Consider the following 27,477-nt stretch of genomic DNA (forward strand, 5'->3'; position numbering starts at 1 on the left):
TTAAAGCGATAATAAACATTTATTATTTGTACAAAACTTGGTTCTTGATAGCGGAGCATAAGACACTATTTATATATATAATAACATACTAACATTACTTGTGCAGAAGTAATAAAGATGGCAATTTATGAGAAGTGATATAACAAGCTGGATGTACCACTGCATGTAATATCTACTTTATGCTCAAAACATAATATTATACCTTTGTAGTCATGACAAAGGGCTCAAAGACAATACTAACAGTTGGATAGAAGAACAATGTATTGTGATCAGATGTAAGAGAAAATTACACTTGTACAGGGATTCCGTAGAGATTGTAGGCCACTAGTCGGAGAAGAGTGAGTTACTTGGCATACTCTGCAGGTCACCTTGTGTTACTCGGAGTACGGAGAACTCATCTGTAAAAGTCAAACAATACCCTTAATAGCGGACGCCATTGCAACTAGAATATAAAGATTGTTTCTGCAGGTTCAGTCCAATCACCACAGAGAATTACAAGGAGTCTTCATGATGACTCATTTATTTTACAAAAGGAACATCATCTTAAAAGTCGTATTTAACATCAAAGCCAGAGCAGAGATAAAGTCAACCTAGGCTTCTGAACCTAGTTCATCTCCAGAGTGTTTTAATACCTTGCTGCAGTGTAGCCTCGTCCCAACCTGTACATGATCTGTTTTATAGCCAGCTCTTCTATCATTACTATAAACCATACACCAAGTCAGTTGTGGTCAGTGCTGTTTAAGTTTTTTTATGAGCATGGCCTTATTTCTATGACAGAATATTGGATGACTGTCATTCATATTCCATTCACCCAGCTCAATGTGACATCAATAGGCTTAGGCTCCTACATGATGCTCAAATTTTCCCCATACCCATCATGAGGTTGCTACAACCTAGCCTATGAATTAAAGTTTAAAACGTCGGTGCACAGGTCGAAAGACAAATTGGAGTATTCAAGGTGGCAGACAGTGACACATTCAATACCGCCTTGCACACTCTAGCTGATCTAGGGTGTAAACACTAGTCCAAACAGTTGCAGACAAGAGTTTGTATTGGACAAATTCAGGTAGGTTTAGCCCCGTTTTGTTCGGCTTCCTCCTCTGAGGAGCCTCCACTCATACAAGTGTAACAGAGTTGAATTTCTTGTATTATCACCAACATTGAGACAAAGGTTATTGTATACCAGCACCTACTGGCTTAGAGAGGCAACTGTGTATCTGCAATGATGGAAGAGTTGGCTACATTAGATAGGCCTACAGTTTGGGACTAGGCTAGCTGCAGTGTGTCTGTTTAAGATAGGGTGGTTACTGTACTCACGGCAGTCTCAATCTCCAAGGGGCTGAGGTGCTGGGTGAGCATGTCAAACATCCCAGGGGACATGGGAGGTTCTGGGGAGGAGCAGGGGGGAGGTGTGGTTCTAAGGGCGGGGGCGGCAGCATTGGAGAGAAAGAGAGAGAGATATAAGTCAAGGGAATGGTTTAGACTATAGAAACAAATTATATCTAACATAGCCTAATATTTCAGATACACATCTTCGGCGCAGGTCTGCATTCAACTCCTGGTATGCACAGATTATAAGATCTTAACAAACTTAAACTTCAGTACTCACTGCAAAGTTGAGATGGGGATCAGCATAGATGGTATGTATGGAAAGACTGTAAGAAGATTAAAAAAATAGGAGATTATGGGCATGTTAGTAAACAACCACTCAAATTGTTGGCAATATCAACCCTGCTTCCCAGTTCCAGAACATTTGATTGTCCAGTTGTGCTGATGATTATACAATTTTTGTATAAAACATTCCCCTGGCGTTGGAAGAACATTCCCAGAACCCATTTAGTCTTTTCTTTAAAAGGTTCCCAGAATGTTTCATTAGGTTGTGGGAACAGTCTGGTGGGAACATTGTGGGGACATCACAAAAGATATGTTCCCAAATCACAAAAACTTTCCAGTTGTGCGGATGATTTGACAATGTTTCTTTTAGGGTGCAAAAAATATTCACTTGATGTTGCAAGAACCACATTTTTTTGATTCTTTCAAAGTTCCTAACGAATTTCATTAGGTTGTGGGAACAATGTGGGGATATGACAAGAGATAGGTTCCCAAAACACAAAATCTGTCCAATTGTGATGACATTCTTAGAATGTTTGTATCAGGGTGCACAAAACATCCCCTCAATGTTCTTTGAATTGTATTCGTGGAATACGTAGAATTTTCCCAGAATTATAAAACTAAGTTTTGAACAGTCCATGTGTCACGTTTACTCCCGCTCCTGCCCTCCGGCGTTCGACATCACCTGTATAATAACCACCAGTCCTGGGGTCCATCATTACACACACCTGCAGTGATCATCAGGCTCACCTGGACTCCATTACCTCACTGATTACCTCCCCTATATCTGGCACTCCCTTAGGTTCTTTCCCCAGTCAGTATTGTTTATGTGTTTCATGTCTACACACTACTCGTGTTTGTTATATTGTTCAATGTTCCGATTATTATTAACATAATAACACACAGAAATACGAGCCGTAGGTCATGAATATGGTCGAATCCGGTAACTATCATCTCGAAAACAAAACATTTATTCTTTCAGTGAAATACGGAACCGTTCCGTATTTTATCTAACGGGTGGCATCCATAAATCTAAATATTCCTGTGACATTGCACAACCTTCAATGTTATGTCATAATTACGTAACATTCTGGCAAATTAGTTCGCAACGAGCCAGGCGGCCCAAACTGTTGCATATACCCTGACTCTGCGTGCAATGAACGGAAGAGAAGTGACACAATTTCACCTGGTTAATATTGCCTGCTAACCTGGATTTCTTTTAGCTAAATATGCAGGTTTAAAAATATATACTTCTGTGTATTGATTTTAAGAAAGGCATTGATGTTTATGGTTAGGTACAGTCGGGCAAAGATTGTGCTTTTTTCGCAAATGCGCTTTTGTTAAATCATCCCCCTTTTGGTGAAGTTGGCTGTCTTTGTTAGGAAGAAATAGTCTTCACACAGTTTGCAACGAGCCAGGCGGCCCAAACTGCTGCATATACCCTGACTCTGTTGCAAGAGAAGTGACACCATTTCCCAAGTTAAAAGAAATTCATGTTAGCAGGCAATATTAACTAAATATGCAGGTTTAAAAATATATACTTGAGTATTGATATATTCTTTATTTATTTATTTTTATCCCCTTTTCTCCCCAATTTTCGTGGTATCCAATCGCTAGTAATTACTATCTTGTCTCATCGCTACAACTCCCGTACGGGCTCGGGAGAGACGAAGGTCGAAAGTCATGAGTCCTCCGAAGCACAACCCAACCAAGCCGCACTGCTTCTTAACACAGCGCGCCTCCAACCCGGAAGCCAGCCGCACCAATGTGTCGGAGGAAACACCGTGCACCCGCCCCCCTCGGTTAGCGCGCACTGCGCCCGGCCCGCCACAGGAGTCGCTGGAGCGCGATGAGACAAGGATATCCCTACCGGCCAAACCCTCCCTAACCCGGACGACGCTAAGCCAATTGTGCGTCGCCCCACGGACCTCCCGGTCGCGGCCGGCTGCGACAGAGCCTGGGCGCGAACCCAGACTCTGGTGGCGCAGCATAGCACTGCGATGCAGTGCTCTAGACCACTGCGATGCAGTGCTCTAGACCACTGCGCCACCCGGGAGGCCCCACTTGAGTATTGATTTTAAGAAAGGCATTGATGTTTATGGTTAGGTACACGTTGGAGCAACGACAGTCCTTTTTCGCGAATGCACACCGCATCGATTATATGCAACGCAGGACACGCTAGATAAACTAGTAATATCATCAACCATGTGTAGTTAACTCGTGATTATGATTGATTGATTGATTGTTTTTTATAAGATAAGTTTAATGCTAGCTAGCAACTTACCTTGGCTTCTTACTGCATTCGCATAACAGGCAGGCTCCTCGTGGAGTGCAATGTAAAGCAGGTGGTTAGAGCGTTGGACTAGTTAACTGTAAGGTTGCAAGATTGAATCCCTGAGCTGACAAGGTAAAAATCTGTTGTTCTGCCCCTGAACAAGGCAGTTAACCCACCGTTCCTAGGCCGTCATTGAAAATAAGAATGTGTTCTTAACTGACTTGCCTCGTTAAATAATGGTGTAAAAAATAAATACAATTTAAAAATTATTATCATAATCGGCTAAATCGGTGTCCAAAAATACCGATTTCCGATTGTTTTGAAAACTTGAAATCGGCCCTAATTAATTGGCCATTCCGATTAATCGGCCGACCTCTAGTAAAAACACATCACCACCAAATAATGAGTAGAAAATGATGCAATCCCATAACATACTTACTCTCACTCACAGAGAAGTTGCTGGAACCTAGGTGGTCAGAATTATTTTATATACAGTATAAACCAAAACCCTCTCCATCATAAACATGTCTTGGCAGACATCTTGCCTTTGCTCTGCTGGCTGTTGTAAAGTCGTCCGAAGGCCTCGTCTTTGGGGATGTCTGGGTAGAGGAACTTTAGTGGGTTCTCAGGGACCTCTCCGTCTGTGATGACCTTGTAGTCCCGGATAATGTCGGCAAACGGGAGAGCGCTGAGTCGTGATTTGGTGTACGGCTCCACCGAGATGAACTTGGCGTCTCCTGTTGACACAGACACAACCAAAGCGCCAATCAGAGTTAAATGTTTACAGAATCAATGTTAAAGACACTGTGGAAGTTTAGATGCTAATTGTTTTGTGGAGTTCAATGTTGACTGCATGGTTCAGATAAAATATGAATCAATTTATTATCTTATGAAACCAAACAAATCACTCGTTTTGGGCAAACAATATGATTTTACTCATGGGTGTGGGGAGGTGTGACCCTTTATGTCTAATCAGGTCATTTCTGGACAATTTTTCTCTCCATGTAGGGGTCCCCCTTTGGCTCAAGAGCAAAAAAAAATCCAAATAGTGAAGATAATTCTTTCACGACACCACAGTAATTGACAACCGAGCAGGCCTCACCACTATCGGACTGCTCCACCCAGGTGAAGGTGATCCCGCCCAGGTGGCTCTCGCTGAAGCGCAGCAGGAAAGTCCCAGGCTCCTTGTCCTTCAGACGGGCCCTCTCAGTCTCCTTACTGACAAAACCCATGATGCAGCTGAAGGAAGCACACCCAAAACACACCATCAGTTACAGCACCGTTACATTATTTATTTTACACCCACTGATTTAACAGTACACTGTGGTGTATAGCCCTGAGCAGTGAATAGATCAATCCAGTACATTAAATCCATTCAAAATGGAACTGAACCTAATGATTCACAACTGACATTAAATTGTACTGAACCCAACACTGTAGTTTAGCAAAGGCTAGCTTAAGGATCAGCAGTGGGGTACACAACGCAGAGGAGTGTCCACAAACAACTTGTAGCCCCTAGCATCTATCGCCTAAGCATTTATGTAGATCTGAGAATATTGTAGAAGCAACATGGCAATAATTCCATCTGTCCCCCTAATAATTGTCCACACATGGCATAGTGCCTAGGGGAAAGGGGATAGGGGGTATGGGTTGTTTCTGACCGGCCCTAAATCTCACTTGTCGTTCCAGATGGGAAGTAGGTGCTTCTTGATGAGCTCCAGGATGGAATCCAGCCACATCCAGAAACTGAAATTCTTTCCATGAATATTCTCCTGGAAAAAGCGGACAGAATGGGAAAGAGATGAGAATTACCCTTAAAAGTTTTTTATGGCATTAATTTAATATGACCACTGGAATAATTCCTCAGGGGAAGTGGTGCAATTATGAATTGTTGATGGAGAATGACTCCACTAGGAGCTGAAAAGAATAAGTCAAGTCAAGATGGAGAATGACAGTACAAGTATGTCTGTGAAAGGTTCTACATGAAGTGGTAAGTTAGAGTATTTGCTAGTAAGATATGACATCCTTCATTTTGTGTTTAAGACTTGTAGTAGTAGGACTATAAGAAGCAATAGAACCGACCTTGCAGAATTTGGACCAGGATACCTGACATTCGTTTTGGGAGGCTTGCTGACCTACAGTGAAGATGATTCATAGATTTATGATTATCAACAACAACAAAAAAGTAATATTTCATACACTAAGAATGAATATTCAAGTATTCTTGGACAGAAATAACACCACCTTAGATTATATAAGGGGAGTCCATACTATTGTGGTGGTTGGAAGCCAAAGACCGATGTTGAACAATCTCATGACAATTCACATTCCTTTTCTCTCATAATTCAAAATACTTGTAAGGGACGGGAGTGCTTTTCCTCATGACCTGTGCAAATAAATGGTGTATGTATGCTGTTCCAACACTGTTATGCCCTCATGAAAAGTGTTCCACTAGGCCACCGTACCCAAGAGTTTCTCTCCTAGCATGCACAGCTGCTCCCTGTTGAGGCCCCGCCCAGCGAAGGTGGAGAACTGCCAACTCAGTACCTCAGAGAGCTGGCCCCAACTGGCCCGCTGAGGACTGGCAAAGAAGCCCAGGTTCTAAAAAAGGGAGTGGCACAGAGGAAAGAGAGTGAGATAAAATATAAAACACCCAAAAGAATGGTAGTGTGTGTGTGTGTATGTGTGTTCAGCTCACCCTGGGTTCGTCAGTCAGCAGGTTGTACCACATGACAGATGCCCAGCCTCCAGGCAGCTGGCTAACATTGGAGATGACCACCAGAGGAAAGGAGCAGGTCTGCAGAGAGAGAGACATATATGCACGCACACATACCACACACACACACATACAGTATTTGCTTACACAATGACTACAGTGGCTTGCGAAAGAGTTCACCCCCTTGGCATTTTTCCTATTTTGTTGCCTTACAACCTGGAATGAAAATCGATTTTTGGGGGTTGTATCATTTGATTTACACAACATGCCTACCACTTTGAAGATGCAAAATCTTTTTTATTGTGAAACAAACAAGAATTAAGACACAAAATAAATAAACTTGAGTGTGCATAATTATTCACCTCCGCAAAGTCAATGCTTTGTAGAGCCACCTTATGCAGCAACTACAGCTGCAAGTCTCTTGGGGTATGTCTCTATAAGCTTGGCACATCTAGCCACTGGGATTTTTGCCCATTCTTGAAGGTAAAACTACTCCAGCTCCTTCAAGTTGGATGGGTTCTGCTGGTGTACAGCAATCTTTAATTGGATTGAGGTCTGGGCTTTGACTAGGCCATTCCAAGCCATTTAAATGTTTCCCCTTAAACCACTCAAGTGTTGCTTTAGCAGTATGCTTAGGGTCATTGTCCTGTTGGAAGGTGAACCCCCATGCTAGTCTCAAATCTGTGGAAGACTGAAACAGGTTTCCCTCAAGAATGTCCCTGTATTTAGCGCCATCCATCATTCCTTCAATTCTGACCAGTTTCCCAGTCCCTGCCGATGAAAAACATCCCCACCGCAGGATGCTGCCACCACCATGCTTCACTGTGGGGATGGTGTTCTCGGGGTGATGAGAGGTGTTGGGTTTGTGCAAGACATAGCGTTTTCCTTGATGGCCAAAAAGCTCAATTTTAGTCTCGTCTGACCAGTACCTTCTTCAATATGTTTGGGGAGTCTCCCACATGCGTTTTGGCGAACACCAAACGTGTTTGCTTATTTTTTTCTTTAAGCAATGGCTTTTCTCTGGCCACTCTTCCGTAAAGCCCAGTTCTGTGGAGTATACGGCTTAAAATGGTCCTATGGACACATACTCCAATCTCCACTGTGGAGCTTTGCAGCTCCTTCAGGGTTATCTTTGGTCTCTTTGTTTCCTCTCTGATTAATGCCCGCCTTGCCTGGTCCATGAGTTTTGGTGGGCTGCCCTCTCTTGGCAGGTTTGTTGTGGTGCCATATTCATTCAACTTTTTAATAATGGATTTAATGGTGCTCTGTGGGATGTTCAAAGTTTCAGATATTTTTTTATAACCCAGTCATGATCTGTACTTCTCCACAACTTTGTCCCTGACCTGTTTTGAGAGCTCCTTGGTCTTCATGGTGCCACTTGCTTGGTGGTGTTGCAGACTCTGGGGCTTTTCAGAACAGGTGTATATATACTGAGATTATGTGACAGATCATGTGACACCTAGATTGCACAAAGGTGAACTTTATTTAACTAATTATGTGACTTCTGAAGGTAATTGGTTGCACCAGATATTATTTAGGGGCTTCATAGAAAAGGGGGTAAATACATTTGCACGCACTACTTTTTTGTTTGTTGAAACAAGTAATTTTTTTCACTTCACCAATTTGGACTATTTTGTGTATGTCCATTACATGAAATCCAAATAAAAATCAATTTAAATTACAGGTTGTAATGTAACAAAATTGGAAAAACACCAAGGGGGATGAATACTTTTGCAAAGCACTGTAATAACGACTGACAATGTATGCTTGGAAGACTGGGTGGGGATTATTTGAGGTGTGGGATGGTGTGGAGTATTGTCAGAATGTGTGTGTGGGAGAGTGTGTGTCTTATATAGGAGATATGAAGGAGTGTGTAGAAATTGACTGACCTCCAGGTCGATGTTAATGCCCTGTATGTTGAACTGGGCCTCAAAGCTGAGGGAGTGGAGCTCCTCCGTCACAGAGACAGGACCCTGGAACCAGCAGAATACAAATACACACACACACACACACACTTTACTAAACGCCTTCCTCTTACAAACACTCTACTACACCACATTTCACTAAACCTTTTTCTCAGAACACATTAAATACAGTAGCAGAGGGAAATAAAACATTTTTTGTGCAGTGAGGGACCCACCAAAAAGTTGAACACATCTCAATGAAAAACCCGGCAGGCTCTATCAACGGGATAAGGAATTTGCCCTATTTATTAAAGAACAGCATTCCATAACAAGGCTGTCGAAAAACCCAATGAAACGATCTTTGAGGATAATTATATTCCCTCTACAGTATATGAGCAATAGGGGGAAGTTTGATAGCATTATTCATCAGTAATATTCTGTAATAAGATAAGGATCCTGTATCCTAGTGTTTAAATTATGTGATTGAAGCTTTGTCATGACTTTTGTTGAGCCACATGAATAAAAAGGCAAAATAAACTCCTTTCTTCAATTCAAAAGTAAATCTATGATAAAACTTTATCAGAAAGAGCACATGTTTTTTTCAATTAGGAGTTTACTAGGGAGTTAACAAGGTTTTCCATCTGTGATAAGTTATGGAGCCATCTGAAAACGTACGCAACCAAAAGCACCATTGTCCTGAAAAGGAGTTAAAACTTCAAATTAAGGGGAACATTTTGTAAATCCTTGGCAATGTTGCCATCTACTGTTTTAAGAAAACCACTACCTCTTTCTTAATGGAAGTGTTTTTGAGTTCAGTTTTTAAAAGATATTATATTTTATTTAACCAGGCAAGTCAGTTAAGAACAAATTCTTATTTACAATGACAGCCTACTGGGGAACAGTGGGTTATTCAGGGGCAGAACAACAGATTTCTACCTTGTCAGCCTAGGGATTTGATCCAGCAACCTTTCAGTTACTGACCCACCACTCTAACCACTAGGCTACCTGCCTCCCCAACCTCAGGCAAAGTAAAACAAATGATTTACCTCTAAATAAATCATAAGTTTTAAACTCTTAATTCACTTCTGTGTCCAATGACTTCTAATCAAATTATCTCTGGTTGACCAGAATATATCTCTTGAAGTTCTTACAAAGATATGGAAGAAGAAGCGAGACATCCCACTCCCTAATCTTTTCTGGTTACATTACAGTCAATAAACTAAGCAGACCAGACCCAGCTGCTAATGCATTGGTGCCTATGGGAGAGCCACCCCGTTAAGCAGACCGGAACTGACCATTTTTTTTCAATGGTAAATGGCCTGAGTGGGACATCTTCATTTATCCACCATCTTTGGCTCGACAAAGCAGTTCTACGATAGCAAACAAATCTGAAGGTCATGTTTCAAAGGTCAAGCTCACTCTAAAGGTCACTTAACCATCATTCATGGAAAAACTAAAAGTCTTGTTCAACTTTCATATTACTTCTCTCACCTCGTTCACCTTGGTTCCATTAACGTATTTCTTCTCTTTCAGCTGCTGAAGAAGATACAAATATGATATCAATGCATAATAAATATACTTACATTAATATCAAATGAACTATTCACACACTGTCATGTACAGCTAGGCCAGGGCGATCTTATTAAAAAGAAATGACTATATAATAGGGTCTTTGCAAACAGTTGTCTGTTATTTCCAATATAACTGTTGCCAGCCAGCTCCATTGAACCAAATTAGTTTGATTCCACTAAAATGTTTCACTAAACCTGTGGATTAACAGATTGAGGTTTAATTATTATGAATATGTTAGTGTGTAAGTGGGGACAGTGAAAGTCAGAGGTTACCAAGTGTCTAAACTCTACAGACAGACAGCCATTGGATGATTCCTCCACGTCCATTATTTTGGTGGTGGTAGTCAGGATGAAGAACTGACGATTTCTGAATGGAGAGGGACGGGGCAAAGCCGTAGTTAGTAGTCTGAACTAAGCACACACACAAGCAAACACATACAAACACAGAACAGCAACAACAACAGAATTAGCTAAGATACTGTACATGGCAAACACATGCAGCGGTAGAAACAACAATTCAAGTTGGATTCCAGGCAGCTAAAAAGGGGATTATTCTGCTCACTTAAACTGTGTCATCTGACACATCTCATACTTCTCTCTTTGTCACTGTTCTCCCTACACACTAAAAACAAATGGTTCTATATAGCGCCAAATAAAGGTTATTTGGCTTGTAAGCATAGCAGAACCCTTTGTGGTGCTATATGGAACCTTTTTTTGAAGGTTCTATGAAAATAACCATACTCATAAGGTTCTAAATGGAACATGTATGGTGCTATAAAGAACGATTTCCTAAGATTCTATAAAGAACCATTAATAAAGATTTGATATAGCACCAAAAAAGGGTTTTGCTATGGTTACAACCCTTTTTGGGACTATATAGAACCCTTTTTTATGGTTCTTTATAGAACCTTTATGGAGAATGGTTCTATAAAGAACCTTTCTCAATCTCAAAGGTTCTTTGTAGAACCATACCGTTTTTAAAATTCTGGTTTAATAGCCACATTATATTGTTAAAATCCCATCGTTTTATTATTGTGTTTATCAGCAAGTTTAATAAGGTGTGCTAGCTCTGGAACATCTGGGGGTCCCTGAGAAGAGAATTGAGAACTACTGTCTTAGTCGACAATTCTCAAATGACGCAAGGCCATATGTGAGTCTTTCACAAGACACCGTCACTGGCCATAGTCATATACAGTGCTGTGAAAAAGTAATTGCCCCCTTACACTCAATAACTGGTTGTGCCACCTTTAGCTACAATGACTACAACCAAACGCTTCCTGTAGATTTTTATCAGTCTCTCACGGCGCTGTGGAGGAATCTTGGCCCACTCTTCTATGCAGAACTGCTTTAACTCACTCTTCCAAAAAGTTATACATTCTTCCAAAATCCTTGATGATCATCCAGGTGCTTCCAGGTGCTTTTTGGCAAACTTGAGTAAACTTTTTGGATGAGATGGCGAAAACCAAACACTGCATTCCACAGTAAGAACCTTATACCAACAGTCAAGCGTGGCGGTGGTAATGTGATGGTTTGGGGATGCTTTGCTGCCTCAGGACCTGGACGACTTGCCTTAATAGAAGGAACCATGAATTCTGCTCTCTATCAGAGAATTTTACTGGAGAATGTCAGGCCATCCGTCTGTGAGCTGAAGCCTTAGCCAAATACATTTAAACTCAGTTTTTAACAATTCCTAACATTTAATCCTAGTAAAAATTCCCTGTCTTAGGTCAGTTAGAATCACCACTTTATTTTAAGAATGTGAAATGTCAGAATAACAGTAGAGAGAATTATTTATTTCAGCTTTTATTTCTTTCATCACGTTCCCAGTGGGTCAGAAGTTTACATACACTCAATTAGTATTTGGTAGCATTGCCTTTAAATTGTTTAACTTGGGTCAAATGTTTCGGGTAGCCTTCCACAAGCTTCCCACAATAAGTTGGTTGAATTTTGGCCCATTCCTCCTGACAGAGCTGGTGTAACTGAGTCAGGTTTGTAGGCCTCCTTGCTCGCACACGATTTTTCAGTTCTGCCCGCAAATTTTCTATGGGATTGAGGTCAGGGCTTTGTGATGGCCACTCCAATACCTTGACTTTGTTGTCCTTAAGCCATTTTTCCACAACTTTGGAAGTATGCTTGGGGTCATTGTCCATTTGGAAGACTCATTTGCAACCAAGCTTTCACTTCCTGACTGATGTCTGAGATGTTGCTTCAATATATCCACATCCTTTTCTTTCCTCATGATGCCATCTATTTTGTGAAGTGCACCAGTCCCTCCTGCAGCAAAGCACACTCGTGCTTCACGGTTGGGATGGTGTTCTTCGGCTTGCAAGCATCCCCCTTTTCCTCCAAACATAACGATGGTCATTATGGCCAAACAGTTCTATTTTTGTTTCATCAGACCAGAGGAAGAAAGAAAAAGTACAATCTTTGTACTCAGGTGCAGTTGCAAACCGTAGTCTGCCTTTTTTATGGCGGTTTTGGAGCAGTTGCTTCTTCCTTGCTGAGCGGCCTTTCAGGTTATGTCGGTATAGAACTCGTTTAACTGTGGATATAGATACTTTTGTATCTGTTTCCTCCAGCATCTTCACAAGGTCCTTTGCTGTTGTTCTGGGATTGATTTGCACTTTTCGCACAAAAGTACTTTCATCTCTAGGAAACAGAACGCATCTTCTTCCTGAGCGGTATGACGGCTGCGTGGTGGCTGCGTGGTCCCATGGTGTTTATACTTGCGTACTATTGTTTGTACAGATGAACGTGGTAATTTCAGGCATTTGGAAATTGCTGCCAAGGATAAACCAGACTTGTGAAGGTTTACAAATTTTTTTCTGAGGTCTTGGCTGATTTCCTTTGATTTTCCTATGATGTCAAGCAAAGAGGCACTGAGTTTGAAGGTAGGCCTTGAAATACATCCACAGGTAAACTTCCAATTGACTCAAATTATGTCAATTGGCCTATCAGAAGCTTCTAAAGCCATGACATCATTTTCTGGAATTTTCCAAGCTGTTTAAAGGCACAGTCAACTTAGTGTATGTAAACTTCTGACCCACTGAAATGAACAGTGAACAGTGAAATAAATATAAGTGAAATAATCTGTCTGTAAACAATTGTTGGAAAAAATGACTTGTGTCATTCACAATGTAGATGTCCTAACCGACTTGCCAAAACTATAGTTTGTTAACAAGAAATTTGTGGAGTGGTTTAAAAACGAGTTTTAATGACTCCAACCTAAGTGTACGTAAACTTCTGACTTCAACTGTATACATCAAAATTGTTAAAAAGCAACAAATTTGACTTTTTGAAATGACCTACTCAAAGTCCAGACCTATTCCCAATTGAGATGTTGTGGTAGGACTTGAAACGAGCAGTTAATGTTTGAAAACCCACAAAAAATTCCCCCACGGCGACGTGAGACTGATCAACTACAGGAAGCATTTGGTTGCAGTCATTGCAGCAAAAGGTGGCACAATCAGTTATTGAGTGTAATTGTTAATTAAATAAATAAAATAAGCATCCGTTTTTTTTGTTATTCGTAACCTCAGATTCCCTTGATCTAATGTTAGGTTTTGGTTGAAGATCTGATAACATTCAGTATAAAAACTATCAGAAATACTTTTTTTACACCAATGTATAACATGTTACAGCGTAACATAACATATTAGATAAACTAGAATGACACATTGTTGCACAAAAAGAGCTGTGCAAAAACCACGCCCCAAAATATTATATTGAGCCACCGACCCTACATTTTAATTATCACTAAAAGAGGAAAGAACCCTTTTTTGAACTACAAAGAACTATTGAAGGGCTAAAAAGGTTATTTGGGTCAGTATGGTTCCACATAGAACCATCACCCTTCCCAAAGAACTATTGAAGAACCCTCATGTACACACATGCCACATGAGAAGGTTCAATATTGGCCTAAATAACAAGAACAGGAAATCCCCACAGAACATCCCACATTGAGGTTGCATGGATATACTCACACTCTGCCAGGGGGGAGGTCCCTACACACAGGGAAGATAATACAGTACATAAATTACTCAGTAATGTAGTGCTAGCTTGCTTATAAACGTCAATGAAGAATATATTGATGTCTATGAAACATTACGTTTCTGAAATATATTCATGTTCACACAGTGTTGTCAGTTTGTTTAACAGAGCTTGCAAAGAGTGATCACTTTGAAGCAAATGTGCCACATATTGCTGTGTTACATTACACTAATACTCACTTGTCAAATATTGTCTTCACTTTCAGTTGGTAATCCACCTCTGGAAGTTTGACCAGCAATCTAGACAGAAAAGTGACAAAACATAAATATTTAGCGAAAACATACACTCACCTGACAGTTTATTAGGTACAGACAGTGAGTCACTTGTCCGTGGCTTGCTATATAAAGTAGGCTGACAGGCATTGAGGCATTCAGTTACTGTTCCATTTAACGTTAGAATGGGGAAATCAAGTGACCTAAGGGACTTTGAGCGTGGGATGATCATCGGTGACAGAAGCCAACAAATTGTTGGATTACCAACAAATAGAATATGGCGCCGACGGAGATGGCAGCATCAATACTAGCTCTTAGAAAACTTTGCAGTATTTTATTTTATTATGTATTATTTTTTTACATTATTAGCTCAGGAAATGTTTTGTGTCATTACATATACCCGGAAGAACTATTGGATATTAGCAGCTCGCTCTCCAGATCCCAATCACCTGAATTCTGATTACACACCTGTATGTCTTTATCACACACTATTTAGTTCAGCTCTTTGCACCCCATCATTGTGAGGTATTGTTTTTTGTTTTGTGACACATTTCTATTCGGACTTCTGGTTTTCCCGTAATTTACTCCTCCCGTGTATGATAGTTTTTGCCTGCCTCACTAACGACGCCTTTTGCTTGTTCCCTGCCTGTACTTTAGCCTATCGGATTTCCTGTTACCTACATATTGCCTGATCTCCCGGATGACGTTACTAGCCTTTTCCCTGCCTGTACTGTTGCCTTTTTGGACCCCCTGTATATGACCTTCTGACTGAAACCCAGCTACCTGCCTCCTCCTGTGGTCCTTTACAATAAACACCAGCTGCTCCCTGCACTTGAAACCAGCTCTCTGTCTCCCATCGTGTTCTTTACAATACCTATGTAAGAATGCTGTTTATTGACTATTACTCAGCATTCAACACCATAGTACCCTCCAAGCTTATCATTAAAATGGAGGCCCTGGGTCTGAACCCCGCCCTGTGCAACTGTGTCCTGGACTTCCTGACGGGCCGCCACCAGGTGGTGAAGGTAGGAAACTCAACACTGGGGCACCACAAGGGTTTGTTAAACACCCATCACTAGCACATTAGAGGCTGCTGGCTATAGGCATAGACTAGGAATCACTGGCCACTTTAAGGAATGGAACACTAGTCACTTTAATAATGTTTACATATCTGGCATTATGTATATACTGTATTCTATACTATTCTATGGTATCTTAGTTACTTACCAATTTGTAAGTCGCTCTGGATAAGAGCGTCTGCTAAATGACTTAAATGTAAATGTTAATAATGTTTACATATCTTGCATTACTCATCTCATATGTATATACTGTATTCTATACTATTCTACGGTATCTCATTCACTTAATAATGTTTACATATCTTGCATTACTCATCTCATATGTATATACTGTTTTCTATACTATTCTACTGTATCTTAGTCCGTTCCCCTCTGACATCGCTCATCCATATGTATATAGTCTTAATTAATTCCTACTTAGATTTGTGTGTATTCGGTATATGTTGAGTAATTTGTTAGATATTACTTGTTAGATATTACTGCACTGTCGGAGCTAGAAGCACAAGCATTTTGCTACACCCGCAATAACATCTGCTAATCACGTGCATGTGACCAATAAAATTTGATTTGATTTGAAACGGCCGCCATCCTGGGCTTTTCACACACAACAGTGTCTAGGGTTTACCGATAATGTTGTGACAGACAAAAAACCTCTAGTCAGCCGCAGTTCTGTAGGCAAAAACAGCTTGTTGGTGAGAGAGATTGAAGTAGAATCGCAAGAATTGTGCAAGCTAACAGGCTGGCCACAAAGAGACAGATAACGGTGCAGTACAACAGTGGTGTGCAGATGGCATCTTGGAACGCACAACTCATTGGTCCTTGTCACGGATAGGCTGTTGCAGCAGATGACCACACCAGGTTCACTCCTATCAGCTAAAAACAAAAAGAAGCAGCTCCAGTGGGCACGCGATCACCAACACTGGACAATTCAGGAGTGGAAAAACATTGCCTGGAACATGACAGCGAGTTCAGTTTACATGAGTGGCCTGGTCAGTCCCCAGACCTCAACCCAATAGAGCATCTTTTGGAATGAGTTGGAACCGGCTGTTCGCAACATGAATGTACGGCCGTCCAATCCGCAGCAACTGCATGATGCCATCACGTCAGCATGGACCAACATCCTTGTGGAACATTTCCGCACATTTTAAAATTCCCAGAAGAATGCAGGCTGTTCTGGAGGCAAAAGTACTAGACCCGGTACTAGATGGGTGTACCTAAAAAACTCTCTGGTGAGTGTATATTTAAGATGTACACACACACACAACGGATTGATAAGCACCATGTATTGAGTTGTGTTACATCTTAATACACATACAGTACCTGACTTTGGTTGTGAACTGTACCCCGGTCTTGATGATGAGAGGTTTCTGGGGGTGGGTTGGCATACATGGCTGCTTCTCCACCACAAAGGAGCTGTGGACATTGTACAAAGGGATGACACAACGATGGCCTACAAGAGAACTACAATAGCATAATAGCAGTTGTGTATGCCACCTAGAATTGGATGGCGGCAACATAACAGTCACAAGTTCATTTCCCTGTTATCTAGCTTCCCTATGCTTCCAGTTGTTTGGAAAATAACTTTGTGATATGGATACTTCATGCACTTGGTTAGAGTAGGTGTTCGGCTTTGTTGAGGTCAGTACCTTTTGATGAGGTGGTAGATGAGGTATTTGACCTGCTCCTCCATCTGCGGTCTCTGCAGTGGGATGGGGTCGCTCTCATACGTCACCTTTAATATAAGCTCCCCCAGTTTGTCCAGCTGACGCTTCATCTGGAACAGACTTTGGGCTGTCAGAGTAAACCTGGGAGAGAGAGAGGGTGACAGGGGGTGTGCATGAATTGAGGTTGACCTAAAATCCCACGTTATTTTGGGATATAGTTATACGTTTGAGTAATGTGTGTGTGTGTGTATGTGTGTAAGCATGCTTGGTTGCATTACCAGTTCTGGAGCTGGTCCAGTCCAGTGAGCAGTGGGCCACCTATACAGTTGATCTGCTGCCTGCGTTTCCACTCCATCAGCTCTGGGTTCAGCTGGGACACTATCAGAGCATCAATCTCTTTTATCACGTCACTCATTTTAGATAGGTTCTCCTATGGGGGAACAATAACAACAACTCACTGCTGGTCCTGTGTGGCTCAGTTGGTAAGAGCATGATCCTAGCAACGCCAGTGTTGTGGGTTCAATTCCCCCAACATGATTGACTTTGGAAAATGTAATTTTTTAAAGTTAATTTCCTGCAATTATATGTGGTTTAACAAGAATAATGGATAGGGAAAATAGTCTAGACCCGATTTCTCCAAATGCTATTCCGCTACCAAATATGTTTTATCAGGATCATTTATATGAACCGTCAATATATTATCTTTTGCAGAAAGTGATTGGATCAATTGATAGCGACAGAGTCACACATCATATGAGATTTCTTTCCAAGCAAAGTCCAATTTCTTTGACTCCTCGACTTTAGGTCGTAGCTCATTTTCTGAATGCCATAGAGAAAAACCAAAGAAATTCCACATTGCATCAGAGTTGCATCTTCCTCTGGCATGTACTGCTTGTTTCTAGCCTGAAGCTTCACAGATGTATGCATCGTTTTTGATTGGTATAAACAATCACGAATTGTAAAAATAAAAAAAATAAAAACATTTGTATAGTTTTTTTTACCCCTCAAATCAAGGAAGTTCCCACGCCCCCCCACAAAACGTTGGCGCCTAGGCTGGGAACCCATGTACTATTCATGTACGTTTCATCGAATAAAAGTGTCTGTTAAATGCCATATATTATAATATTATACATAAACGTGTGTTTTGTTGATTAGTCCCCGAAGCGAATTCAATAAATATCCTCACGACTTCAATATCTAAACTCACTCAGCTGTCTTGCAGTGTCAGACGAAAATCTAACTAGCAATATCGTGCTGGATGCAACAGTGCTCTCCACACTTTGCAGCCCCCCAAAATGTTTTCTTTTTAACCATTGTATCTATATGGTAAATATTCATATAGAATTGTATAGACTAAAATTGTGTAAGACAGCAACTGCATGACAGAAACGGTGGCCCCAATTCAAATAAATGCATATTACTCAAAGATAAGGCATCGCTGATGTTCAACTGTTTACACGCTAAACACAAAGCTTAGACCTATAGTAACAACCATAGCTAATTGATGGTTTATCTAATGTATGTAGTGTTCCCACACCTTCCTCTTAAAGTCCAGGTTGTTGAGCATCTCCTGCAGTCGGGTCACTTCCTGTTTCATCACCGCTGTGTTCCTGTCCACTGGATCTAAGGGACAAAAATACATCCAGCATGACAGAGGATAAAACATAGTGGGAACCCATGTACGATTGATGTAAGTTACATTGAATAAAAGTGTTGCACTTCTTTGCACCACTTTAATGGCGCAATCTGGGATTGGTACATGGGTCGTTCCACAAAATGAGTCCCCTTTGCATCACTTTGAAATTGTAAGTAGAAATTGTGCACCACTATTGGATTTTAAAAGCATGTTATATTAAATGTGGTGCCCTTTAACTTCTCTAGGGTAGGGGGCAGCATTTTCACGTTTGGATGAAAAGCATACCCAAATTTAACTGCCAGTTACTCATCCCCAGGAGATAAGATATGCATATTATTAGTAGATTTGGATAGAAAACACTCTGAAGTTTCTAAAACTGAATCATGTCTGTGAGTATAACAGAACTTATTTAGCAGGCGAAACCCTAAGTTTTTTTTTTAGGTCACTGTCTTTTCAATAAGATTTCATTGGGAAACCAGATTTCTAAGCGAATTGCTTGCAGTTCCTACAGCTTCTTCTAGATGTCAACAGTCCTGAGAAATAATTTGAGGTTATTCCTTTGTGTAATGAAGAAGAAATACGGCCATCGCATGTCCAGGTGTCCTGGACATGCGCTTCAATTAAATATCGTTTTAATCCTGTATTGAACACATATCATCCCGTCTTCAATTTTATCGATTATTAACGTTAAAAAATACCTAAAGTTGTATTACAAAAGTAGTTTGAAATTTTTTGGCAAAGTTTACAGGTAACCTTTGAGATATTTTGTCGTCACGTTTGAGCAAGTTGGAACCGGTGTTTTTCTGGATCAAACGCGCCAAATAAATGGACATTTTGGATATATATAGACGGAATTAATCGAACAAAAGGACCATTTGTGATGTTTATGGGACATATTGGAGTGCCAACAACAGAAGCTCGTCAAAGGTAAGGCATGAATTATATTTTTATTTCTGCGTTTTGTGTCGTGCCTGCTGGGTTGAAATGTTTTCTCTCTTTTCTTTACTATAAGTGCTATGCTCAGATAATAGCATCGTATGCTTTCGCTGAAAAGCCTATTTGAATTCTGACATGTTGGCTGGATTCACAACCAGTGTAGCTTTAATTTGGTATCTTTCATGTGTGATTTATGAAAGTTTGATTTTATAGTAATTTTCATAGTAATTCATTTTAATTTGGGGCTCTGCATTTTCTTAGGCTTTTTGCCAAGTGATACAGTAGCGTCTTGCCTAAACTCAGATTTTTGGATATAAATATGAACTTTACCGAACAAAAAATACATGTATTGTGTAACATGAAGTCCTATGAGTGTCATCTGATGAAGATGATCAAAGGTTAGTGATTAATTTTATCTCTATTTCTGCTTTTTGTTACTGCTCTCTTTAGCTGGAAAAATGGCTGTCTTTTTCTGTGACTTGGCTCATACCTAACATAATCGTTTGGTGTGCTTTCGTCGTAAAACCTTTTTGAAATCGGATACTTTGGCTGGATTTACAACAAGTGTAGTTTTAAAATGGTGTAAAATACTTGTATGCTTGAGGAATTTAAATTATGGGATTTCTGTTTGGCGCCCTGCAGTTTCACTGGCTGTTGACGAGGTGGGACGCTACCGTCCCACATACCCTAGAGAGGTTAATAGACCACATGGACAATTCAATAAATCCAATTTTTTATTTGAATATAGACTTGATAAATAAATCCACTTTCTGTGACTTCTCAGAAGATTTTAACCCCTTTAATCCCAAAAGTTTTCACCATTATTGTAAAGTCTTAGTTATTTTGTTGCTTCGACAAAGTCATTTCTGGCGATTTGTATTTATTTAATGGGATTAGCGATTCATTTAAAAACAAACCTGTACATAATTTTAGGGTCAACCCTGTTATGTGAACTAAACTCTAGTTTTAATATGGCGAAACTATTCCTTTTAAGATGTTTTTCTCAAAAGAAAGATTGGATATCTGATATTCAAATCATAGCGTAAAAGCAGGTGAGCTGGTTCGACTCTTTTTGGCCATTTTCTTGTGTTTTGTGGTGGAAAACTGAGTGGGTCGAGCATAACACGTCAACCCTCATAGATAGACAGGCTAGAAATATTTTAACAATAAAAACAATTATTGTGAAGCTTCTATCAATTGCCTCTCCCTGTTGCACACATCAAGCTTACATCCCCCTATCACATAGGGATTTATGGCTGAATTAAGATTAAATCGTCAACCCTGTTACGGTCATCTCTGTTACCACTTACTATTGTAATTTTTGTATTTAACCTCTTGAAATAGGAAAACATGTTTTTAATTAAAAGTCCAGTGCAATCAAAAACTAGATTTTTCTGTGTTTTAAATGTATTTCCACACTATGAGGTTGGAATAATACTGTGTAAGAATTATGATTGTTTGAGCTGTTTGAAAAGACCGCCTGAAATTTCAGCCCGTTTTGGTGGGATGGAGTTTTGGCCTGCCTGGTGACATCACCAGTCGGTAAATTGGTTAATATACCAACAAGAAAGAACATTCCAAACCTCTCTGCCAATAAAAGCTAGTTTTCCGTTTTCCCCTCCCCACTCAGACCACTCCCAGAAGGTCCTAGCAAAATTCCTTCTTGAGAAATTGCTCTTGCTAAGAAGCAATTTTTGCTTGTTTTTGACCATTTTAATTGAACACAATCACTACTACCCAGAAATTATTTGATATTAAGATAAAAATGGCTGCATTGGACCTGAAAATGTGCTCATCATGACAGAACGTTACAATTTGGTGAAATTAAACATGTTTTTTTTATTGCAACCTATGGTTGTCATTCAGTCAGGATCATAATGAGATGATAAGAATAGACATTAAAAGGGGGTCATACATGCTTATGACAAGTCTTACAATGCATTATAACCACATCATATTGCATTATACCTGCAGGGTTTAAGCAAAGATACTACAAACTAAGATATCCAGAAACTGCCTCTCCAATAAAAACCCTCGATCACGCTTGTAGGTGATGGCAATGTTGGCTCGCTAAGCTGATGCGCAGGAACGTCATCGGGTCTAACGGTTGTCTCGAGCCGAATTGCGGATGTGCAGGCCGTCTAATCAAAGGCATTCCTTTGATATGAAGTTGTTTTTGATGAAAATGAAAACGTGTCAGTTTGTCACTTTAACAAGGTTTCAACTAATTAAGACATTGGCTCAAATCTAGGTTTTGCATTTAGATTTTACACTTTTTTTCACTTCTATTAACTTGATAAACCCCATACCCGAGTGGGGCAGCGGTCTAAGGCACTGCATCTCAGTGCTAGAGCCGTCACTACAGACCCTGGTTCGATCCCGGGCTGTATCACAACCGGCCGTGATCGGGAGTCCCATAGGGCGGCGCACAATTGGCCCAGGGTTTTCCGGATTAGGGGAGGGTTTGCCTGGAGTAGGCCGTCATTGTAAATTAAGAATTTGTTCTTAACTGTCTTGCCTAGTTAAATAAAGGTAAATAAATACCCGGGCCTGGTCTGCCGAGTCTGCTTCGCAAGCGTTCCTAGAAGTATTGCAATGTTGGGCTCCTGGGTTTAAAAACTCTGTGGTTTAAGTCAAGTGTTGCCTATAGTTAGTCAATAATTTCACCACATCAGGCCATCAGAGGGCAATGTGCAGCTATTGCCATTTTACTTACAGCTATCCAATATTATACGACAGCTGTAAAATCATCTCAGATCTTAGGGGAGTCTATAAGGGCATTTCAGATTAGGTGTATGGCTGACCTCGAGACTGGAGAGTTTTATAGCGGAAGTCAAAGTCGTCTTGCATGTCTTCTAGGTATTTCACTGCCTGGTCCATCATCTGCACACTACTCCTGATCACCGCCACCCTGTTGTCCATGTTCTTCTGTCTCTCGAAGGCCACCGAATTCTGCATTGACTTCTCCAATGGGCCCTATCAAGATGATGATGAGGTGAAGTAAACCACACACACATATGCACACACAACCACCCACCCACCCACGCACGCACGCGCACGCACACACACACACACACACACACACACACACACACACACACACACACACACACACACACACACACACACACACACACACACACACACACACACACACACACACACACACAGATACCTTCCTATTGCAATTAGTCTTTACTCTTCCTGTTACTGCCTCTGTCTTTCCAGGTGTTTCGAGGAAGAAGATATAAAAGGATAAGCGGGAAACACAAGGGACTTTCCTGATGACGTAACAGAGGAACTCACCTGTTCCTGAATGCTGGCTGTGGAGATGATACGACGCTCCTCTCTGAGGCAACTGGAAATGACCCCGGCCATCAGCAGAGGGTTGGCTTTGCATTTAGTCTGAAAAAGAACATGGACATATGAATCCACAGACACATGTATACATGTACAGGAAGGCATGGAGATGTCAAACACCTAGAGACCTTGTCAAGCGATTCGAATCTCTCTGTGAAATTGTTAATGTGTTAGTTTGACAGTTGCAGGATCTGAGTTCGAGTCCTGGTCCAGCCTACCACCCCCTGCCTGCATGGGATCGAATCCTGGTCCCAGCGCACTTATTAACATTATGCCCACAATCTATCTCCCTCTTTATTTCATGGGTATCCCTGTCAATAAAAGCAGAAAATACTTACAAAATATATTTTAAAAACAACAACATTTTAACTGACTTGTCTGTATGAGTGTCTCCTGAATTGTGCAAATTGTGCGAGTTTCTAAGAGCTCTTTGAAAGCTTCCTCTCTCAACTGAGATTCTTTCTCGGAAATACAAAAGAGTGTGGGTAAAACAGGGAGGCTCAGGTTTGCTCTACCTTCTCCTTATAATGTATAGTGTAAATTGGTTAATAAGGAAGTATTGAAAGGTGTTTTTCAGACACTGTACATTCTCTCCAACCTCTCCACCGACACAACTCACAGAGAAAGTATGCCATCAGGTGTGTGAAGAAACAACATAAATCATTCCATAGGAAAGAATGTGACTGAACCAGGTACAGACTCAGTATGAAAACAAAACCAAAAGTAATGTACTATGACAGTCTAAACAAGGAGAAATTTAGTGTAAAAAGGCCTACAGACATGGGACATGTTTACTGGCAACGAAAATGAAGAAAACAGAATGAAACGGGGTGGTACTACCTGAACCCCAATAAGAAGTACTAGTTTGCTACGTTGATCCCTAAGGAATACAACCATGGATGGACATGCCCATAATTTGTCCCTTTAGTTTGTGTTTTGTCTGTCTCTGGGATCTGAACTCAGTTCTGTGCAAAACATGTCTCAAACACCATGTGCATCTTGACATCTTTGTCTGTTTTTGACAAAATTCCACAGATTCTGTCTAGGCCTCTGTGACACAAGGGAAAGTTCTGATGTGAACATGTGAAACCTGATTTCTCTTTCAGTCATTGTCTGTAACTACTGATCTGAGTGTGCAACGAAAGGCAGAAGGGGGATTCAATCTTGAAAACCTACGCGATACCCTTTACCACCATCACAATGACGACTACATCACAAACAAACAGTGTCAGTTCAGCAGCATTCAGCAGCGTCCTTCGGCCCACTGTATTCAGATCCTCCCTCAGACTGAGAAATCCCCTTAGAGCCAACCACTCAGCATTTCCTAGCTTTAGATGAGACACTGCAATATTTATTTCCAGTACTAAGTACTAATGTATTTGCATAGTGGGTTGACCGTTTTCTTCATTCAGTGACATATTTATTTTTTCAAGGTTAGGGTCAGATCCCTCACAACAAAATGCAATTCATGTATGAACCAGTGGAGGAGAGTTTATTCAATTCATGAAATGCATTTCCATTGAATTCCCTAAATTGACTGAGTTCAAAAGAGTGGACCCTAAACAATGCTTGTATACCTTCAAGGTAGACTCAGCACAAATGATTGCATGGAAAGAGACACTTTCCATCTGTCATCTGTGCATAATAGACAGCACACCTAAACAATAACAACATGCACATCTCCAAGCGCCACACCAAACCTCTTGTGTCCTCTTGTGTTTGAGCTACTACTTCCTCTGAGAAACATCACACCATCTGTACACACAAACAAACAGTCAAATACACACACAGACAAAATGGAAGTTCTGGAAACCACAAGGTTCTGATGAGGTATGTGTCTTTCCTACATCAGTTGTGTTATACAGAAATATGGCCTCGCCGGCCTCAGCCATCAGCCTCAAACAGCTATTTCCTGTTCCTGTTACAGTGTTTTAAGGTACAATTCTCAGAAATGCTAAGAAATATACTGCCAGTCAATGTCCTGAGACCTCAGAGAGCATAATAGAATTTAGATTCCCCTGAATAGGATAAGAGGTGAAATTGTCTGGAACAAAAATGACATACAACACACATACAACGTGAAAGGAAGCTCAGTTTGAGGAATGCCACTAAACCGTAAGCCAATCCCTAAAGGTGACAAAAACACACAAATGAACAGCTCTCGTCTTTCACTTCCTTTTCCACACTGAACACATACACACACACATAAATACTATCATAACATACTACACAGTGCCACCCCTCAGTTACGGGAAGTTGTTGGTTGGTTGTACTTAATCCCCTCAATGCTTAAATGCATCAATGACAAGGATAGACTGTTTAATGTTATCAATGTTGGATCTGCAGGGTATATGGTTGCCTGGCAAACTGATTTAGCGCAGAGTTCAGTCTGGTTTTCACCAGGTTAGGTGTATGATATTGTAAGGGAGGTTATTGTGGCACCTGTAACTGCTGGTAGATGAACTTCAAGTTGTGTCTTTGTAGGAAGTTCTGTTCCTGAGAACACTGCCTGTCCAGCTGAGACAGGAGATTGCTGAGGAGAACTGTCGCCATGGACTCATGGTTTGCAGCAGTATCCCTGGAAAAAACACATACACTTTGTCTTAGCTTTGTATCTAATTTAACAGTTTTCAGTGCTCAATAAAAACAGTTATTAATAAGAGCATGTAGAACATACTGTATACATCATGTTATAATGTACAAGGGAAAAGGGGGAAAATCACTCATTCTCCTTTTTCAGCATGTCATATCATCAAATGCTTTCTTTTGCTGTTTTGTACAAGCGCAATAACCTCTGGTTCTACCCAGAGAGTAGAACCAGCTCACCTCCCTTAACACTATGATTTGAAAAAATTATTTAAAAAGGAATAGTTTCACCATATTAAAACTCTTCTTTTTTTTAACCTTCAAATGAATCCCTAATCACATGTAATAAATAATAATCTTCCGTCAAAGCAACAAAATAAATAGGACTTTACAATGATGGTGAAAACGTTTAGTGGTTTAACTGGGTTAAAATCTTCAGAGAAGTCACAGAGAGTACAGAGGCAGACATGTCAAAATGCATAATACTTTTTTTCATATTAACAATCGGATTCATTGAATTGTCCATGTGGTCTATATTAAAGGGTACTTCATTTAATATAACTGGCTTTTAAAATCCAATATTGATTCACAATTTCGTCTAAAAATATCAAAGTGACTTATTTCATGGAACGACCCAACACATGAATATCAGTCACAGCTGGATTACCATGATGAGTTAATGCAGTAAAACACTCATTAAGGTGTCATGGCTGGTCTCATAAAGGTGTTATGGATGCCTTATTGCCCCTTCAAGTAAAGTGTTACCAATTATGGTATCCACATGCTGTGTTTTAGTTCCTGAACATGCTCGCTGGAAACCCAACTTCATATCTATTATATATATTACTGTACAGTAACACAAGCACCAACACACATACAGACATACACACAGACATGCATACAGACAGACACACACAGACCAAGACACACTCTCTCTCTCTCTCACACACACACACACACACACACACACACACACACACACACACACACACACACACACACACACACACACACACACACACACACACACACACACAAACAAATGCATGCACGCACGCTCACACACGCTCACACATACACACACACTCACCAGTCCTGGCTCTCAATATAGTTGGAGAGCACCTGCCGTATGTCCATAGGGAAGTTGTCATCATAAAGGTAGCCCACCTGCTCCTGGTATTTGATCTGGAGCTGTTGAATTTGTTTCCATTGACTCATGCTGAGGAACAATTCCAACAGCCCAAAGCAAATTAAAACAGCCAAATCAATTACACTTCTGTGAAAATTATTGAAGGTTCGGTGCTTGTGGAGTTTTTGTCCAGGTACAGTAACATAATAGTTTATGATAAAGTAGACTATTCAAAAAGAGCATACTCTAGGGCCTAGGCCTACCTATTATAAAAATGTGACGCATATTGCGTTTCAAATGCGTATCATACTGCAAATATATATATATATTTTTTGTATTATTAAACTGTTTATGTCTTTCGTTATCCAATAACACAATATATTCGGAGTAATGAATAATATAGATAGATCTATTACTGATGCTTGTCGACTGGTAACTGTCTGTCAAGTAAGCCTACCACATGCGATTTCTTGTAAATCCTATTTTACAGCAGCATAAGCTTTGCCTACCTTAATTTCTGTAGCGGAGCAAGATCAAATCGTTCTGGTTAATGACTATCAAAAAGTTTATAAAACGTCATCGTTTGTGAAAGCCTACCTGTGTATTTGGACTGGTGCGCTATCACAGAAATATCCACGTTAGGCGACACAAGTCATGTGAATGCTTGTCAATTGCTCCTCTCTCTCTCTCTCTCTCTCCCTCTCTCTCTCTCTCTCTCTCGTTTCCTCTTTTAGACTATTGTACGTTT

At 40.5% G+C, this 27,477-nt stretch overlaps 1 protein-coding gene across 2 annotated transcripts; it reads right to left on the reverse strand.

Annotated features, from left to right (window-relative positions):
• Positions 1 to 27,477, reverse strand: LOC139538399 (signal transducer and activator of transcription 4-like). 2 transcript variants are annotated; one of them, XM_071340386.1, is made up of 23 exons: positions 27,327 to 27,477; positions 26,691 to 26,819; positions 25,457 to 25,592; positions 22,961 to 23,059; positions 22,459 to 22,630; positions 18,620 to 18,705; positions 17,361 to 17,512; positions 17,065 to 17,223; positions 16,739 to 16,831; positions 14,307 to 14,366; positions 14,061 to 14,081; positions 10,351 to 10,444; positions 9,998 to 10,039; positions 8,492 to 8,575; positions 6,585 to 6,683; positions 6,352 to 6,487; positions 5,969 to 6,021; positions 5,564 to 5,658; positions 4,989 to 5,125; positions 4,432 to 4,623; positions 1,610 to 1,655; positions 1,318 to 1,417; positions 1 to 398 (listed from the first exon to the last, which is right to left on the reverse strand). In XM_071340386.1, exons 2-23 carry the CDS (start codon positions 26,816 to 26,818, stop codon positions 375 to 377), a joined length of 2,208 nt encoding a protein of 735 aa, XP_071196487.1. In that variant the 5' UTR covers position 26,819; positions 27,327 to 27,477; the 3' UTR covers positions 1 to 374. The 2 variants fall into 2 exon arrangements, with proteins under 2 accessions (XP_071196487.1, XP_071196486.1); XM_071340385.1 differs by having other exon boundaries at positions 9,998 to 10,042.

The sequence above is a fragment of the Salvelinus alpinus genome, chromosome 14 (genome assembly GCF_045679555.1).
Source record: "Salvelinus alpinus chromosome 14, SLU_Salpinus.1, whole genome shotgun sequence".
In the NCBI taxonomy this organism is placed as follows: Eukaryota; Metazoa; Chordata; class Actinopteri; order Salmoniformes; family Salmonidae; genus Salvelinus; species Salvelinus alpinus.

Excerpts from the sequence above, each read along its gene's own strand:
- LOC139538399 (XM_071340385.1), bottom strand. The coding sequence starts at position 26,818 with ATGAGTCAATGGAAACAAATTCAACAGCTCCAGATCAAATACCAGGAG. Across the intron at positions 6,488-6,584 it reads TGCTGACTGACGAACCCAGG|AACCTGGGCTTCTTTGCCAG; the intron begins GTGAGCTGAACA and ends TCCCTTTTTTAG. Across the intron at positions 5,126-5,563 it reads CTTCCCATCTGGAACGACAA|CTGCATCATGGGTTTTGTCA; the intron begins GTGAGATTTAGG and ends TGCTTCCTTCAG.